The sequence below is a fragment of the Myxine glutinosa genome, chromosome 1 (assembly GCF_964187855.1).
Source record: "Myxine glutinosa chromosome 1, kmMyxGlut1.1, whole genome shotgun sequence".
NCBI classification, from domain to species: domain Eukaryota; kingdom Metazoa; phylum Chordata; class Myxini; order Myxiniformes; family Myxinidae; genus Myxine; species Myxine glutinosa.
Window position 1 is genome coordinate 210,895,981 of NC_136261.1, and position 17,608 is coordinate 210,913,588.

The window sequence follows — 17,608 nt, forward strand, 5'->3', positions numbered from 1 at the left end:
TGAGGTCAGTGAGCAGTGCAAAGCCCCTGACCCACAGGAATTCTTCTCTGTGTCAGCTAACAAAGCAGCCCTTCTGAGTTTCTTGTGTGAGACATGGAGCAAGAGTGAACAGCTAAATCCAGCACTGGGCTCAACTCGCCTTTACTTAGGTGGAGGCTTCAATGAAGAAACCAAGAGCATGCTGGTCACTGAGGGGTCAGCCACCGACATCACTGCCTTGGAGTCTACACAGCAGGAGGCTGATACCAGAGTAATGCTTCATGCTATTTATACTGTCCAGAATGAAGGTGTTGATAGGGTGGTCATTCATGGCAATGACACAGATATAATCATCATTTGTATCTACTATGCTGCCAGCATTCTGGAAGATCTTCCTGAACTGTGGGTAAGAACTGCTGCAGAGACATATCTGCCCATACACCAAATGGCTAGGTCACTAGGACCTTCGAAATGTCGTGCACTTCCCTTCATCCACAGCCTGAGTGGAAGGGATACGACCAGCTACCCATTCTTCACTGGCAAAAAGACCTGGTTGAACCGTAGCTATACCACAGACATAACTGAGCTCGAACACTTTGGTGAGCAAGGTCAGAACCGCAACCAGATCACATCAGACCTCATCAACCAGGCACGCAAACTTGTCATTGCTGTGTACACTAACAGATCTGATGACTTTGAGGACTGCGATCTTGGAAAGCTTAGAGCCTATAAATTCCTGATCAACAGGTCAACCATGCTGAAACTACTCCCACCAACAGAACATACATTCCTTCTACATCTACAGCGTGCAGCTCTTGCAACTATTATAGATAAGACTGCACATGTGGCCAAGCCTCAGCTTCCCCCATTTGTGGATTATGGTTGGGCTCTGGAGGATGGGAAACTAGTTCCAGTCCTGTCAACTCAATCAGCCTGGCCACAGACAATTACAAAGGCTGTTGCATGTGGCTGCACCAAAGGCTGCAACAGGAACTGTTCCTGTGCCAGGAAGAACGTGGCCTGTTACATTGTATGTCGTTGCCAGGGATCAGCCACCAAGTGCAGCCGAGTGAAATACATTGCAGCATTTGACAGCAGTGACAGCAGTGACTCAAACAGTGACAATTAACTGTATACCATCAGCTGTTCACATGGACACTTGTATTGCAGCATTACTGTATATTGAATGGTAGACCTGTTCATAGGATGCAACATTGTGGCGTGTATCACTGACATAAATTTTACAAATATTTGCCTCAGCCATTTGGCTTGCATTCCAAACTGTGAAGCACATACAGTAGTTCATTTCTCATGTAATCTGTTCTTGGTAACTAGTACCTTTCTGTACCATTATTGTTCTTACAACAACAATAAACTACTGTGTATTGTTCTTGTAGATTTTCTGTGTCATGGTCACCTTAAAATAATATATTAACATGTAATAAATATTAGGCCTAGTACATGGTATAAAACACATCATATCACTCTGAAACCATCATAAATAGATTCCCTGACCTTGAAAACCTGAGCAACAAAGTATTACACATGAAAATAAGATAACAATTGACGACAATATGGAGATTTAAAAATATGGCGACCATCTTGGACGCCATCTTGAATTGCACAGTTACAGTAGCCTGTTGGAAAGGTTGTCCACCTGGAAGTTGTTGCTGGGGGTCTAAGGAATCCAACCATATACAAGAACCTTTTATAGCAGACTGTGTCTGTTTTCACAAAAAATGGGGGGTTTGCCCCCTGGGTACATGGATATTTTACCTGAGGAAGAATTCTCTTTGGAAATGCAATCCATTTAAAATGTTAGATTTTGAATAGCTTCGTCATTTTTAATCGGATTTCCACCAAATAAAGGTCACCATTGCTTGCAGATACCTCTCTTTCTCCTTAAAATTGAAGACAGGATGAACTTCAGAGCGAGAAACAAGCCGAGGCGGCGGAGAGTTTTACAATGTTATTTTCCAATGTAAATGACAATATCGTGTAGTTTTACGAACATTCATCAGAATTTGCCCAGATTTGTTGCATTCGAATGTTAACACCCTCTAGCGACTGCCAAATCCGAAGACAATTTAATTTCAAGCTACCCTTAGCTCGTGAGGTGGTTATGTCACATGGCCTGGTCAAAAAAAAGTGTTGTGGTTTTTCTTCTTCAGGCAATAACAACTTCTAGTTTCCAGACCGTACATCCAATCATCTTGAAATGTTGCACACTTGTTACTCTTCATGACTTCTACTATAGTATGAAGTTTCAAGTCGATCAATAAAGCGATTCAAGAGATATCCTTTTTTTAATATAAATATTTTCGCTTAATTAACGATATCTGCCAAACCACGTGACCTATCGCAAATTCTAAAATGACATTTTAGTAGACTGACATGCTGAACAGATCTGTGAAGTTTCTCCTCGATTGGATCAAAAATGAGGGAGGAGCTAGATTTTAAAGGTTCATGCTTAAAAACGTCATAACTCTGAAACCATGTGACGCATGACGTCATGCTCACTGACTTTTTTGTTCGTCATGGGTATGCGATTCTGCTTGCAAAGTTTGGCCTCGATCTGTTCAGCCGATGCAGAGAAAAAGGGGTTTTCGTATTTTCACGAAAAACAATATGGCGGCCGAACCACGTGACCTGCGACGTCATAATTACCATTAAAATATTCTACAGACCGAGTCCCTCCTATGGTGAAAATTTGATCTCAATCGGCCCTATTATTGCTGAGAAAATGTTTTTTAAAGGAAATTAAAACTTAAAATGGCAAGAGCACTGGGAGACATGCCCTGGAAGGACACAATGGTGCGTTTCTTCTTCTTTCAACAATAAAGACATAGCTTCGAGACCGTACATCCAATCATCTTGAAATTTTGCACCCTTGTTCGGCTCGATGAGAGCTACATTGCATTAGAAATTCAAGTCGATCCATGCAGTGGTTCAAGAGTTACAAGCTTTTTAAAATTTAACTTCCATTATTTATTGCGGCCAAACCATGTGACTTATCAAAACGTCTCAAGTAACGTTGAAACATACCCCCATGAGGAACATTTGTGTAAAGTTTCCACTCGATATCTCCACAAATTATGGAGGGGATACCATTTCTAATTTGAGCTTTAAAACGTCATAACTCTGAAACCATGTGTCAGGTGACGTCGTGCTTGCTGACTTTTTTGTTCGTCATGGGTATGCGATTAAGCATGCCAAGTTTGGGCTCGATCCGTTCAGCCGTTGCGGAGAAAAAGGGGTTTTTGTGTTTTTTCACGAAAAACAAGATGGCGGCCGAACCATGTGAAGTATGACTTCGAAAATTTTTGCATTCTGAGTTTTTTTTAACTAAGCATCTGGAAAAAAAATCCCATTTTCGGGGGAGAAAATTTTTTGTTTGACGAATTCTAACCTCTTAACGTTAGCATTTTTAATATACTCGATACACATGTCTTTTGTTCCCATTGAAGAGTTCTTTAGAATGAGCCATTCCTCAAATTTTTCCAATGAGCCGTTTCAGAGATACAGAGGGGAAAAGTTGAATTTGTTTTACAAGATGGCGCCCACACCACGTGACCTATGACGTCATAATTAGCATTACAAAATTCTAGGAGCCGAGGCGATCATTTGATGAAAATTTCCTGTCAATCCGACCAGCGGTTGCTGAGAACATTAATTATGAAGTTTTCGGAGGTGCAAAATAGGGCAGAAGAATAATAACTAGAACTGCCAATTTAAAACTGCTGGCAGTGATGACCGGTTTACTCGCACCCACTTTTGATACAACTCCACTTTTGATACAACCCCACTTTTCATACAACCCCACTTTCATTGGACATGCTTTGACACAACCCCCTTGGATACAACCCCGACACACACACACACACATACACACATCCCCCCTACCCCCTCCCACACACACACCCACACCCCTCCCCCCACATGCACACCCCTCCAAACACACACACACACACACACACCACACATCCCTCCCCCCCCCACACACACACATCCCTCCCCCCACACACACACACATCCCTCCCCCCCCCCCCACACACACACACATCCCCCCTACACACACACACACACAACACACACACACACACACCAACCCCCCCCTTACCCCACCTACACACACACATCCCTCCACCCCCACACACACACACATCCCCCCTACACACACACACACCCCACCCCCAACACACACACACACACACATATCCACACACATACACACACACACACACACACACACAAACACGTGCACACCCCTCCCCCCACACGCACACACACATCCCCCCTACACACACACACACACACACACACACACACACACCCCACCCCCAACACACACACACACACACAAACACGCGCACACCCCTCCCCCCACACGCACACACATATCCAGACAAACGCACATCCCCCTCCCCCCTCCCCCCACCCCCCAAGACACATCCTCCACACACATCCCCCGACACACAACCCCACCCTCCCCCCCCCCCCCCACACACACACACATCCCCACACACACACACATTCCCCCTACCCCCCACCCACATACACACACACAAACACATGCACACATCCCCCCACCCCAACCCCCAAAACACGCACACACACACACCCCACCCTAACACACACACAAACACACGCATACATCCCCCCACCCCCAACACACACACACACACACACACACATCCCACCCTAACACACACACAAACACATGCATACATCCCGCCACCCCCAACACACACACACACACACACACACACACACACACACACACACACACACACACACACACACACACACACACACACACACACACACACACACATCCCCCCACCCCTAACACAAACACATGCACATACACAAACACCCCCACACCCCTCCCCCCACATGCACACCCCTCCACACGTACACACACACACACACCCCACCTCGACACACACACACACACACACACACACACACACACACACACACACACACACACACACACACACACATACATATACACACACACCCACACACAAACACCCCCACACCCCTCCCCCCACACGCACACCCTCCACACAAACACACACACATCCCCCCACCCCATCCATTAAAAAAAAAAATTCGTTTAATTAACGATATCTGCCACACGTCGAAGAACGTCATGCCGTGGCATGACGTCATCCGTGGCCCGTGCCGTGTGTCAGCAGAAGAACGAAGTATCCCGTCGATCGAACTTGGTCAAATTTTTCATGATTGTCACCAAATTTGTTGTGGTATTTTGTTAACTCATCCGAGGCAATACGACATTCGAAATCCGATTTGAAATCGGAGCCAAATTGACGCCGTAAGGTGTGCCTGCACGTGTGGATATTTTACCTGTGGAAGATTCACTTTGGAAATACGACCCATTTAAAATGTTAGATTTTGAATAACTTCGTCATTTTAAATCGGATTTCCACAAAATAAAGGTCACCATTGCTTGCAGATACCTCTCTTTCTCCTTAAAATTGAAGACAGGATGAACTTCAGAGCGAGAAATAAGCCGAGGCGGCGGAGAGTTTTACAATGTTATTTTCCAATGTAAATGACAATATCGTGTAGTTTTACGAAAATTCATCAGAATTTGCCCAGATTTGTTGCATTCGAATGTTAACACCCTCTAGCGACTGCCAAATCCGAAGACAATTTAATTTCGAGCTACCCTTAGCTCGTGAGGTGGTTATGTCACATGGCCTGGTCAAAAACAAGTGTTGTGGTTCTTCTTCTTCAGGCAATAACAACTTCTAGTTTCCAGACCATACATCCAATCATCTTGAGATTTTGCACACTTGTTACTCTTCATGACTTCTACTACAGTATGAAGTTTCACGTCGATCAATAAAGCGATTCAAGAGATATCCATTTAAAAAAAGAATTCGTTTAATTAACGATATCTGCCAAACCACGTGACCTATCGCAAACTCTAAAATGACATTTTAGTAGACTGACATGCTGAACAGATCTGTGAATTTTCTCCTCGATTGGATAAAAAATGAGGGAGGAGCTAGGTTTTAAAGGTTCATGCTTAAAAACGTCATAACTCTGAAACCATGTGTCGGATGATGTCGTGCTCGCTGACGTTTTTGTTCATCATGGGTATGCGATTCTGCTTGCAAAGTTTGGCCTCGATCTGTTCAGCCGTTGCAGAGAAAAAGGGGTTTCCGTGTTTTCACGAAAAACAAGATGGCGGCCGAACCACGTGACCTGCGACATCATAATTACCATTAAAATATTCTACAGACCGAGTCCCTCCTATGGTGAAAATTTGATCTCAATCGGTCCAATTATTGCAGAGAAAATGGTTTTTAAAGGAAATTAAAACTTAAAATGGCAAGAGCACTGGGAGACGTGGCCTGGAAGGACAAAATGGTGTGTTTCTTCTTCTTTCAACAATAAAGACTTATAGCTTCGAGACCGTACATCCAATCATCTTGAAATTTTGCACACTTGTTCCCCTTGATGAGAGCTACATTGCATTAAAGATTCAAGTCGATCCATGCAGTGGTTCAAGAGTTACAAGGTTTTTAAATTCTAACTTCCATTATTTATTGCGGCCAAACCATGTGACATATCAAAATGTCTCAAGTAACGTTGAACCATACCCCCATGAGGAACATTTGTGTAAAGATTCCACTCGATATCTCCACAAATTATGGAGGTGATTCCATTTCTAGTTTCAGCTTTAAAACGTCATAACTCTGAAACCATGTGTCGGATGATGTCGTGCTCGCTGACTTTTTTGTTCGTCATGGGTATGCGAATATGCATGCCAAGTTTAGGCTCGATCCGTTCAGCCGTTGCGGAGAAAAAGGGTTTTTTGTGTTTTTTCACGGAAAACAAGATGGCGGCCGAACCATGTGACGTATGACTTCGAAAATTTTTGCATTCTGAGTTTTTTTTAACTAAGCATCTGGAAAAAAAATCCCATTTTCGGGGGAGAAAATTTTTTGTTTGATGAATTCTAACCTCTTAACATTAGCATTTTTAATATACTCGATACACATGTTTTTTGTTCCCGTTGAAGAGTTCTTTAGAATGAGCCATTCCTCAAATTTTTCCATTGAGGCGTTTCAGAGATACAGAGGGGAAAAGTTGAATTTGTTTTACAATATGGCGCCCATACCACGTGACCTATGACGTCGTAATTAGCATTTTAAAATTCTCGCAGCCGAGACGATCATTTGATGAAAATTTCCTGTTAATCCGACCAGCGGTTGCTGAGAACATTAATTATGAAGTTTTCGGAGGTGCAAAATAGGGCGGAAGAATAATAAGAAAAACTCTAGCAGTAATAATAGGTTTCCTCTCCATTTCATGGAGAGTAAACTTAATAAGAAAAACTCTAGCAGTAATAATAGGTTACTCTCCATTTCATGGAGAGTAAACCTAATGATGTCCCACTTCCCCAAGACGTTTTCCTGCAGTGATAACGTGTATAAATGTGGATATTGTGTCATTATGATTGCGATTTGCTTTCGCCTTATATACTTTGAAAATTCTATTTTAGTTTCACTTTGTATTAAAAACAAATAATTACCCCATGTCACGCCGAGGTCAGCTAAGCTCAAGGAAAAACAACTCTGTTGTGATGGAATATGATAAGACTTGGGCCTAGCTTTCATTAGAGAAGCATCATCTGGGAACTCAAACATGTGGTAGGTAAGTAAGGAGGTAAGCTGAGGAATTTTGCAAAAGCCTTAGAACAAGTCCTTTATGGCTTGGCTCATCAAATTCGGACTGATAGGATAGAGGATGGGGCTATTGATGAATTTCCCCCTTTTTCTTTGAAACTGTCTTTGGCTCGCTGAGAATAATCTGATTCGGCTTGTATATAAAGCTACTCCTGGCTTGTAAAAGTCAGAGTTTGTTTGAGAATTATTTTGGCTCCTCAGAGCTCTGTAAATCTCTGACATCTCTCCACGATCGTGTTGGTTCTTCAATAAATTCTGTTACTCTTCTTCTTCATCTGGGTGGACATTGAATCTGTCACCGACATAAATAGCTTATGCTATAATGGCGTTTCCGTGGGAGCAACGGCTTCTGCAGGAAGTAAAAATATTGTTACGGAAACGGAGTACGGCGCTCCCCTTAGCGAGGGGGGGGGGGTTAATCCCCCTTCTATTTGCACTGGCCGTCTCCGATCCTGAAGCTACCCCGCTCCCCTGTGGGGTGGGATTGCCCGAAGCGATTGGTCAAGGGATTCCCGTACGCCTCCGGCAATCCCTCCACAAGGCAGGTGGGTAACTCCGCTCGAAACCACGGACAAGATGTTATTTTGCCGAGCGGTTTTAGCAGCCCGCGGTTCGAGCCATTAACAAAGACTAACCCGATTAGAACCATTGGCCGAAATCGTGCCACAGGAACTCAATGTGGAAACCTCTAAAACGAACGGATGTGAAGGAAAGAAGACAAAGGTAGGAAGAACACAGGTATTTATTACTAACTATTGCACAAAACCAAAGAAACCAAGGGAGAAGGAAAGAAACGAAAGCAATTTACAGAAGAAGAAGAAGACAGTGCAATTCTTAAAACAAGCTTAACTTATACACAAAGAATTAAGTTAAGCACCCCCCCCCCCCCCCGTTTTTTTACAACCTCGCACATTACAAGTTTGTTGTCGTCAAAACAGTGTAATATACCCATGATATTGCTATATTTTCTGGAGAAGTGATATTATGGTCACATAAAAACATAACAATCATGCCGTTTTCAATATTTTATTCTGAATAATTTAAGGTGAAAATTTTTGGGAATTTTAGGCATATTTTCACCTCAATTTAAGTATGGAGCTATAGGTCCATCACGGACAGTGTGGATGACGTTTATGTTTTCTAACGTACAGTCATTGTTCTGAGAAGACCTCTAGCGATCTTTGCGTCAATCACGACCACGTGGATGATAACACGTGCTGCACGAGCGATGGGCGTCACAGATGAGTGCACTCATCTGCATTTCATCAATGGATAATTGCTAATGTCATACCAATCATTATTTGATCTCACATACCTTAGAATATATGCCAATGCATACATATACACAAAGAATATATATTAGGGGGTGCTTAACTTAATTCTTTGTGTAGGGGGTGCTTAACTTAATTCTTTGTGTATATATCCCAGACAACACAGACAGACAGACGACAGTCAGACTTACACGAATGGGGAATGAAGGCAGGAACGAATGGCTGGAAGGGGAGGAAGGTTCAGGTGGGACTGCAGAACGGCCGGGCCGGGAGCGAGCAGCCACCGGCTCTCCACCCTCGGGTCCACACCGCCGGGATGCTCGCAGCAACGCGTCGGAGCTTGTCGTGGCAAGGCTGGTTGGAACAGCGTCTCCCTCGCTCATACTCCCGCAGGTTGCGCGTCTCTCTTCACTCGGCTGACTCCCTCACTCCTCTCCCTCCCTCAATCATCTGCCTCCCTCAATCATCTGACGGTGGGGGCTCATGCCACGGGTTTTATAGGCCACACCCTCGAATCTTCCTGAACCTCCTCGAAGTTTCTTTCCTCCGCCCTCAGGCCAAACCCCTCATGCTTGGTTGGTTGATCGGGGGCCGGCTCACTCCTCCTTCTGATGACGAGGTGGGGCCACAGCCTTCTTCCCCGAGTGGACCGCGTGTTCAATGGAGGGCGAATGCAGTTGGCAATAATGCGGTTGGCAATGATGCAGTTGGAAATGCGGTTGGCAATGACGTTTTGGGGAATTAAAAGGGGGATCTATCTTATTTCATTTGGTGCAATGCAGAGTCAACTAATGGAAAACAGAGCCTTAAACTGACATAGAATAATGAGATAACTATATAGAAGGGCCTATGATTTTCTACATGTATGCGATGGACTAGCTAAAGGGACGACCTTTGATCTTTACATGAAACGGAGGTATTTACAAGAATCATTACATTTACAAAAACTACAAAAGGGGGTATATTTACAATCATTTACACACACAGTGCACGGTTTCCCAAAACCGTAACAATATTATAAACCACAAACACATATGCTTAGCTTTTTAAACAGTTGCTAATGCTCTTTATAACACTAAATGAAGAAATATGGAGGAATCCCGACATCTGTGAAGTAAGGCTTACTTACAGAACTGAGCTAAGATCTACTGTACTCCACACTCCCACCCGCAACCTCCGCTCCGCTCATCCTCAGGGGACGCCTGGCACGATAGCCTGCTTGAACCAGTCGTTGGTTGACTAGCCTTCTGGATACAGGCACATTTGTCAGTTGATGCCACTCAGCCCAACTGCTCCCCTCCCCCAAGGTGTCCCCCAAGGTTCAGTTCTTGGCCCCCTCCTCTTCATCCTTTACCTGTCCCCGCTCGGTCACTTAATCCGCCGTCATGGTCTCCAATTCCACTGCTTCGCCGATGACATCCAGCTTTTCATCTCCACCAAGTTCGTCTCCACCGACACCCACTCTATCCTGACAAACTGCATCACTGAAATAAAATCCTGGCTTCAAATCAACTTCCTCAAGCTTAACTGTGATAAATCTGAAATAATCATCATTGGCCCAAAAACGCTCACAAAATCCACCCATAACTTTGCCCTCAACATCGACGGTATCCCAGTATCCACCTCCCCTCACATCCGGAATCTTGGCGTCATCTTTGACCAAACCCTTTCCTTCGACAAATACACTAAACAGATCACAAAGTCAGCCTTCTTTCACCTGAAAAACATTGCCCGTCTCCGCTCATCCCTCTCCTCCACGGCTGCAGAAACCCTCATCCACGCCTTCATCACCTCCCGTCTGGACTACTGCAATAGCCTCCTCTATGGTTCACCCTCAAAAATCACCAATAAACTCCAATACATTCAGAACTCCGCTGCCCGTCTACTCACCCATTCCCGGACCCGTGACCACATCACCCCCGTCCTTTACAAGCTTCACTGGCTCCCCATCCCCCAGAGAATCCAGTACAAAATCCTCCTCTTGACATACAAAGCCCTCCATAACCTGGCCCCATCCTACCTGGCTGACCTCCTCTCCAGACACACTCCCACCCGCAACCTCCGCTCTGCTGGTACAAACCTCCTGACCCCCTCCATCCGGACCAAATTCAGATCCTGGGGGGACAGGGCCTTCTCCATCGCTGCGCCCACCCTCTGGAACTCACTACCTCACACCATCAGAGACTCCTCCTCACTCACCACATTCAAAACATCACTAAAGACCCACCTGTTCAACACTGCATTCAACATTCAACCCACAGCATTTAACCCCTGACTATCTCTTCTCCTTCTCCCTCCTTTTGCTTTAAATATTTCCCTATTGATTCTTGTCTTTTTTGAAATTGTTGTTTTTATGTATTGTTATGCATTATGTTTGCCACTCTGTCAAAGCGCCTTTGGGCTTCTGGAAAAGCGCTATACAAAATAAATGAATTATTAATTATTATTATATAACCCACAAATGTTGGGTTAATAACATGGCCCGTTCTGCCGCTACTGTGGCATTTTTCATAGGGAACTTTTGAAACTCGCTCCTACTGTTTCATACGAAACTGAAAGGGAGACGCTCGGGTTGTGCTCCTTTACCAAGCAGCTAGCTAGCGCTTGCCAAGCCAGCCGTTCCTTAACGGTTTTGAATGGAGTGCATGCTCAAATGCTTAAACCACTTGGCGATCTCTTCACAAGAAACTTGGTAAATGAACACACACCCAATGCTCTTGAGACCCGCCGACAGATCGACTGTAATCTACAGACGTGGCATTTAATATGGAATATTTTTTTTGTGGGGGTGAACTTACTTTTCAAGATGACTTAGAACCAAAAGTTCATTGGAATTATGTTGAAATTATTCGAGATTTTGTTAATGTGACGTTTAAAAGAAACAAAAACCACATTTGACATTTCGAAGCAAATAAATTGATCCTCGAAAGTGATGTAAACTGATATCGAACTCAATTCACGGACAGTACTGTGTTAAACTTCTGTATGTTTTCCAGAAGTATCTCTTTATTTTGCATATTAGCCAAAAAAAAATTCAACAAAAACAAAAGCTAAATTATGACTGGGATTACGGACAGTAAAATTACAGTTCAGTACTTCGTGTAACCCCCACGAGCATTCAGGAGAGCACGTACACGTTGAGGCATGCTTTTCACGAGATATGCCAAGGTTTGGACAGGAATCGCTTGCCATGCAGTGACAATAGTCTGCTGCAATTCACGCACAGAGGTCGGCTGCTGGTCCAAGTTGTCGATTTGATGCGTTAATTCTGCCCACAAGTTCTCTATCGGATTCATATCCGGGGACATGGCAGGCCACTCCATATGCTCTACACCACGTTCAGCAAGAAAGTGTTGGATCATGCGAGCACGATGAGGCCGTGCATTGTCATCTTGGAAGACAAAGTTTCCTCGAAAGGCTGCACGAGCAAATGGAAGCAATGTTTCTTCCAGAATGACCCTGTACTTGAACTGGTTCAGGTTTCCATTCAGAACAACCAGGTCAGTTTTGCCCCCTGCATGAAAAGCAGCCCAAACGGTCACCCCACCACCTCCAGCTTGGACTCTTGGCACTGTACAATCTTCGTTGTGGGCTTCATGCACTTGTCTGCGCACTCGGACGTGGCCATCTTGACGATAGACCAGAAATCTAGACTCGTCACTGAAGGTCACGTGATTCCAGTGACCTGGCTGCCATTGACGGTGCTCTCTGGCCCACTGCAATCGGCGCTGGCTGTGTTGTCTGGTCAAGCGAGGCTTTCTCAGGGGACGCCTGGCAAGATAGCCTGCTTGAACCAGTCGTTGGTTGACTAGCCTTCTGGATACAGGCACATTTGTCAGTTGATGCCACTCAGCCCAACGCCGATTAGCTGACTTGGTACGGCCATTGCAGACTAACCGGTGCAGCTGGCGATCATCTCTGCTTGTGGTTCTGCGTGGACGTCCTGCCCTCGGTATTGGAGTACGGACACCCCTCTGAGCATTTCGTTTCAGGATCTTTGACACCTGACCTTGAGTGATGCCATACTGCCGAGCAATAGCATGCTGTTTCATGCCAGAATTTCGTAAAGCCACCACTCCATGACAAACAGCATTGTCAAGTTGACGGACCATCTCCAGAGGAAGCGGCAATAACTTTTGTAGACGTGCAGCAGTTGTTTTCCACTAATACAGAACGCAACAACCCTTGTATACCCGATTGTGAAGCCAATCGTCAAATGTACCTGTCCTTACATTTTGTCATGCCACCTGTGATATAATCCTGTTATTGACTTCTTGCTGCAAAAGACATTCAGTGACATGGTTCTTTCAACAAAGACATCACCGGAGGGTAAAAAAAACTCACCAGATTGATATACTGAGTTCAGAAAGTAAACCCAAGTCAAGAAAAAAAAAAATCCATATTAAATGCCAAGTCTGTATATACCCCAAAGAGGAATGACCCTTCCTGCCCCTCCTGGAGTCTGCGGGTTTACTCGTTATCAAAATGCCTTTTAATACTTTTTTTTGGTTTTGAGGATATAATAAAGCTATACAAAACAGGTTCCAATGAGTGGGTGGGTGGTCAACAACTCCAACATCATGACTGGTGCTGGTGCTCATATGTTGCAGCGTGTGCGAAATGCATTGCCATATTGCGGGGACTATTGCTTGGATAAACACTTGTTGGGTGCAACTTGCTTGTGTTGCCTGGCCAAATGTGTAAATAAATCAATGTTAAACTTCCATCCATCCATCCATCAGGAATGTGTGTGGTGTAGTTGTCCTTCTTTGTCAAAAAATGTGGCTGGCATAGTTATTTTCACAGATAATTATTTCTACAAACATTATTTCTTTATCCACTTGAATATGATGATTTCCTTTTCAAACTCTTCCATTTTGTTTCCTGGTTGTACATTCACATAATGTCATCCATTACAATCCTTAAATAAATTTAACATCAACACAGGAGGAACCCATTCAGCCCATCGACGCCTGTGCAATGGTTGCCAACCTATGGTTGTTTGTCCATGCTCTTTCCTTTTTAAATGCTGTGCATCAAGCAAGGAAGTAGCACGTACTTTTACATGATTCTGATATAGAGACATTTGTTCTTTGACACAAAAATAACGGGATGACATATTATGCTTACATTGCTCTGACTGTTCCTGCCTATGATACTTACACCATGACTGATGCAACTTGATACGGTTACAATGTGGAATACAATGTAGAAATGAGGAAAGTTTGCCGACTGCCCTCTCTATTATAGCAGAAAGAAATGATCTTCTCTAATATGCAGCACATGCTAGCAGATGGATCACCAGCTTGTCATCCATCCGAGGGACGGAGCACTTTGTGAAGCAACACCCTGCCTACGATGCACAAATCCAACAGTTTATAATCAGGGATACAGAAACAAAACCCAGTCTAGGTTAAACTTGAGTCTCTATACACCATTATGTAAGGACACCATATGAGGATGACACCTCTACCTCCCTCTCCCTCTCATCCCACCCCAAAATGCCTGGCTTTAATAAGTCTTTAAGGCAACAAGAGGAACATCATATAACAATGTTTGCAGTGAACATTCTGAACTGAACTGTAAGATCGCTCCATATAAATTACATGATGAAATGGTGAATTTTATATGGTCACTTAAGGTAGTCGGTACAAGCCAAGCATTTTGTAAAGAAGAAGACAACAACATACTGCTTTGACGATCTTCGCGTAGAACTCGATCTCGTTGTAGTACTCCGTATCGTCTGCTCCACCTGTACCACTGGACATTGCATATAAAAACAGTGACCAAGAGGGGTCATGGTTGGCATGCAGGTGTAGGATCCTGGTCAATGTGATTGTCTAGCAGCACAATGCCTAAATGGTGCAACCCAAACCTGAATGTGATCTTTTGGTCTTCAAGGTTAACTTTTATGTCTTTTCCATCTTGAATCATGAAATTGACGAATAGGTAATTTTTTCGGTCATACCACGTGGTATGAACTGGCTTTCTGGAGGGAAATCAAAGGCAATCAAAGGCTAATCATAGGACATTAGTAAATGCTCTATAATTGTATTTTGCATAACTATTGATGTCAAACTTTGGAATGATGATTACAAAACAAAGCAGTGAAAGAATAGAATGGAACTCGGTAGAGCGCATACCCCCGCCAGGCTGAACAATTTACATTTTGGATCCCAATGATAGACTGGATCTAGATTCAGACCTGAACCAAAATCTAATTGGCTTGTTCTTGTCACTTACCAAACTCATCCACCTAGTTTTGTCATAATCCATCCATCTAGTTTTGTCATAATCCATCCATAACTTTTTAAGATATCGTGTTCACAAACATACATACAAACAAACACGAAAGCCGTCGTGCAGAGCACGGTACTTGCAAAAACCACCCCCCCCCCTCCCCGCATTCTCCAAAAAGGTTGCCATGGATACATCAAATTGTCCATTTAATTAAGATTATCTTAATCAAAGCTCAGTTCAATTGGATGAAAATTGATGATTTTAGAAGTTTGTCCTTGAGTTGACCTTTTGACCTCAAATAGCTGCTTTCCCAATTCAGTGAGGCATTATGTAATTGCTGTTTAATTTGCAAGTTAATCGGATGTAAATTGATGATTTTTTAAAAATGAAAATTGATGATTTTAGAAGTTTGTCCTTGAGTTGACCTTTGACCTTTTGACCTCAAATAGCTGCTTTCCCAATTCAGTGAGGCATTATGTAATTGCTGTTTCATTTGCAAGTTAATCGGATGTAAATTGATGATTTTTCAGATGAAAATTGATGATTTTAGAAGTTTGACCTTTTGACCTTTTGACCTCAAAATAGTTGGTTTCCCAGTTTAGTGACTCAAATGCTGTTCAACTAGTCGATTGGTTGAAAAATGACGATTTGTAGAACTTTGACCTCAAGATGACCCTTGACCTCAAAATCAATAGGCTTCTCTTATGAAGACCCCTACAACTTGGTGAAGTTTCATGATGATGGGTTTAGAATTGTGACCTGTTGGCGATTGACAGACATCTAGACAGACAGACAGAATAACGCACAAAACCAACCAATATACTTGAAAAAACTTTGAATTTGCAAGTAACAAACAGATAGACAGGGGTGAAACATAACTTCTATCAACCTTTGGTGGTGAAAGTAATAATAAACAACTTCAATAATTAATTAATGGAGCAAATAATTTGAAGGAAAGATGGAATTAGGTTCAACTTAAGTAAATATTATTTTAAAAATTATTGGATTAAAGTCGCTTTATGTCAAGTTTTTATCGCCCATAAACACAAATATTTGTAGTCGATTGTTTAACGTTAACAGTTTCAGTAATCGCTGTTGAATGTAAATCTTTTTTATTTGTTCGAAGCCCTTGAATGTATCAAGTGATTTACTTCTGCATCAAATAATCCTTATTCAAAACGCTGCGAGGAAACAAGTTAAAGTTACTATTTGTATAAGGTTCATGATGGAGCTTTTACACATATAGTATGAAGGGCGAACGCATTTGGCGACTCTAGCTCTCCATGAATTACAAGGACATCAGCAGACAAATGGACAAATCAACACAGAATATGGAATTTGAACCAATGGGATCTCAGATTCAAAAACTTCAAATGGTGTTCCGTAGAGAATGCCATTTTCCTTTTTTTTATGGAGCGGAGAGGAGAGAGACAAGAGGATGCCATTTAACTGTCCTGGACTCCTGGGCCAGCCATTCTCGATGTTTCCACTGTAAGGGCCATGTATTCTGCCTCGGTTGAGATGGTTTTCATAGGAAGAAGGATAAATAGGCCAACAATTTCTATATTCATATGGGTGTGATTCAATGTATGTGGGGGACATACGGTTTAACCTTACAGACTATATATACATATAGATATATGTAGATATATTGTGGCCATGATGCCCAGGCCTGTACCCTGCATGGCAACTGCATCCAGGAATGTCCCACCGCTATACTTAGCAATTCTGTGTTCAACCACATGCCCAGAGTGAACAGTGAGAACACTGTACAAATCAAACAAATAGTGTAAGCATCGTGTGAGATAAAGGTTTCCAGCAAGGCTTACCTGTGGTCACCGTGAGTTTCGGACATGCTGTGGAGCAGGATTCCCCTGGATGGATTCGTATATAGACTCACTAATCTGCGATGGACAAAGTGGGCTAGTTGCCTCCACTTTATTTCGGGACCAACCATGGTGAGGGAGGCTGACACGTAACAGAAAGCAAATGGGACACTAAAAAAAGACATTTCAGTTTTAGAAGAAAAAAAAGGACTAACTCATTCAAACAGTTATTATGACAAAAATAATAAATGATGTGCTTTCTGTCCAGCACGAATTTCTTGCAGTGCTTATCTTGATTCTAAAATGAGATTTCATCACATATGCTAGGCCGACACAGAATAAGGTGATATGGCTCGAAGGCACAATGCTTTTGGCTAAATAGAAATGAATTCAAGGTAACACAGCATTTGATAGGTTGGGATAGGAAAGCACAGAATACAAAGGCATCTCTTTGGATCCTTGTGATCATAAATGGGTTTGACATGATAAGAAGGGGTGGGGGTTTTGCAACTTTGTTTTCATGCAGAACACAGAACGACTTCCCATGCCTCTTCTCCTCATCTGC

General features: G+C 43.2%; 1 protein-coding gene across 1 annotated transcript in view; it reads right to left on the reverse strand.

Annotated features, from left to right (window-relative positions):
• PTGES3L (prostaglandin E synthase 3 like) overlaps nt 1-17,168 on the reverse strand; it is a 37,072-nt gene extending 19,904 nt beyond the window's left edge. Inside the window, exons 1-3 of the mRNA XM_068102214.2 lie at nt 17,047-17,168; nt 14,853-14,966; nt 14,668-14,737 (exon numbers count right to left, since the gene is read on the reverse strand). Coding sequence (XP_067958315.2) covers nt 14,668-14,737; nt 14,853-14,966; nt 17,047-17,072 — 210 coding nt within the window. The 5' untranslated portion in view covers nt 17,073-17,168. The remainder of the gene's footprint in view (nt 1-14,667; nt 14,738-14,852; nt 14,967-17,046) is intronic.
• Nucleotides 17,169-17,608: the final 440 nt, after the last annotated feature.